Raw genomic sequence first — 2,500 nt, 5'->3', positions numbered from 1 at the left:
TGTCGTACGGTACGGTAGGTAACCGCGGCGATGTGAACGTCCCTGTCAGTCAACAATAGGTAACCACGGTGATATGACGTGTTTACGCGGTGTTAACCTTGGTGATATGACCATCCCTACTGTGGGTAACCACGGTGACATGACTGTCCCTACAGTACGTAACCATGGTGATATGACTGTCCCTACAGTACGTAACCATGGTGATATGACTGTCCCTACTGTGGGTAACCATGGTGATATGACTGTCCCTACTGTGGGTAACCACGGTGATATTGTACAGTCTTACGGGACAGTAGGTAACCATGGTGATAGTGTACAATGTGTAACCATGGTGATATGACCCTACAGTAGGTAACCATGGTGATATGACCCTACAGTAGGTAACCATGGTGATATGAGCCTACAGTAGGTAACCATGGTGATATGAGCCTACAGTAGGTAACCATGGTGATATGACCCTACAGTGGGTAACCTTGGTGATATGACCCTACAGTAGGTAACCATGGTGATATGAGCCTACAGTAGGTAACCATGGTGATATGACCCTACAGTAGGTAACCATGGTGATATGACCCTACAGTGGGTAACCATGGTGATATGAGCCTACAGTAGGTAACCTTGGAGGGGTTTACTGCCACGTCATGGCTTCATATCAGGGCTGAAGGCCTCCGCATAGATCTGTTACTCATCATGGATTACACAGAGAGAGGGAGGGGGGAGGGAGGGAGGAGGGAGGGAGGGAGGGAGGGAGGAGGGAGGGGGGAGGGGGGAGGGAGGGAGGGAGGAGGGAGGGGGGAGGGAGGGAGGAGGAGGGAGGGTGAGAGAGAGAGAGGGGCAGACAGATAGGCAGACAGACAGAAACAGAGAAACAGAAGCCCCAGTGTGTGTGTGTGTGTGTGTGTGTGTGTGTGTGTGTGTGTGTGTGTGTGTGGGGTTGGGGGTCAGCCAGATACTCACATGCAGTGAGGAACGCCAAGCAGACACCCAGACTAGCCACGATGGATGAACTACAGGGATGTTTACACACCTAACTGTGATTAAACACCTTACATCCACTATCATCATGGGGGCAGCCAGAGGTTATGGATGTTTGGGAATCCTTGGCATGGAAACGTTTGGGAACCCCTGTATTAGAGAACATCACATATCTAGCTTCACAGTAGTTCAGTTTAACATCACAGAAAGTTAACATTCTTTTTTCTTTCTTTTTATCAGGACATGGAAGTCTCTCCCCTCTTATATGTTTAATTAACAATTATTTAGACAGACAGACAGTAGAGAGAGAACAGGCAGACTAGGAGACATGGGTCGGCCTCTCCCGGGGGGTTGGTGGAACAGCCTAGGTTAGGTGGTGTCTCCCTCTGGGAGGCCTCCCCCCGGGGCCACTGGGTCGGCCTCTCCCGGGGGGTTGGTGGAACAGCATAGGTTAGGTGTCTCCCTCCACTGGGTCGGCCTCTCCCGGGGGGTTGGTGGAACAGCCTAGGTTAGGTGTCTCCCTCCACTGGGTCGGCCTCTCCCGGGGGGTTGGTGGAACAGCATAGGTTAGGTGTCTCCCTCCACTGGGTCGGCCTCTCCCGGGGGGTTGGTGGAACAGCCTAGGTTAGGTGTCTCCCTCCACTGGGTCGGCCTCCCCCGGGGGGTTGGTGGAACAGCCTAGGTTAGGTGTCTCCCTCCACTGGGTCGGCCTCTCCCGGGGGGTTGGTGGAACAGCTAAACTAAACAAAAAAATGGAACAAGGAGGCACAGTGGAAGGACCCAGAGGAAACAGCAGCTTCTCTGTCAGGGTGGACGTCAGCTCTGCTGCTTGTTTCAATATCTTCCCGTCTTTGTCTTGACTTTCCTTCTGGCCCACCTGTTTATTGACGCGGGTGAGGATGGTCATGATGTCATCACCCCTGGAGAGAACAGGAGAAGCAGGTGAACTAGGACACAGACAACATGACAGTTCAACAGAGACACACTAACTGAACCTTCAGCATGCAGTCAACTGATGCATCTGATAAATGTCACATTTTCCTCAATTCACTGACTAAATGTGTTCTGTAGTTTGTAGACATTCTCCTCCAGAGAGGTGTGTCTCTGACATCATTGCTGTGTTGATCATTTTGGAAGGTTTACAAGTTGAGCAGGCATTACCTGGGGCAGCCGTAGTCCAGCTGGCGACACAGAGACTGGATGAACCAGGACCCCTGCTCCGGATTCCGGTAGGAGACATCCTCCACAGTGGATCTGGCCACCAGGAAATCTGCCCATGCAGGGATGTAACGCTGGTTACATGGATCATCATCCTCCTCTTCCTCTTCTTCCTCTTCCCCACAGTCAGCCTCCACTCGTTCCATATCCTTACTCCCCCGACAGGCCTGGATGATGAACACCTTGGGCTTGTTGTTGAGGGCGGGGCAGTTCACTCCGTTGAAGGGTGAGAATATCTGGTTGGTGGGGAGGACCTGTCCGTCATAGCCACAGACACGTGTCTCCGTGACTCAGCATGCAGCAGACG

The 2,500-nt window shown here is 52.4% G+C and overlaps 1 protein-coding gene across 1 annotated transcript in view; it reads right to left on the bottom strand.

Moving 5' to 3' along the window:
• The window catches only part of LOC308151783 (caspase-8-like), a gene marked incomplete at both ends in the record, with an annotated part of 5,359 nt that overhangs the window by 104 nt on the left and 2,755 nt on the right, over window positions 1-2,500 (bottom strand). Inside the window, 3 exons of the mRNA XM_080524683.1 lie at window positions 1-42; window positions 1,756-1,895; window positions 2,137-2,429. The exon at window positions 1-42 is cut by the window's left edge and continues 104 nt beyond it. Coding sequence (XP_080380809.1) covers window positions 1-42; window positions 1,756-1,895; window positions 2,137-2,429 — 475 coding nt within the window. The remainder of the gene's footprint in view (window positions 43-1,755; window positions 1,896-2,136; window positions 2,430-2,500) is intronic.

The sequence above is a fragment of the Nansenia antarctica genome (assembly GCF_963989245.1).
Source record: "Nansenia antarctica genome assembly, chromosome: 2".
Taxonomy (NCBI): Eukaryota; Metazoa; Chordata; class Actinopteri; order Argentiniformes; family Microstomatidae; genus Nansenia; species Nansenia antarctica.
This window is presented reverse-complemented; position numbering and strand designations above follow the sequence as displayed.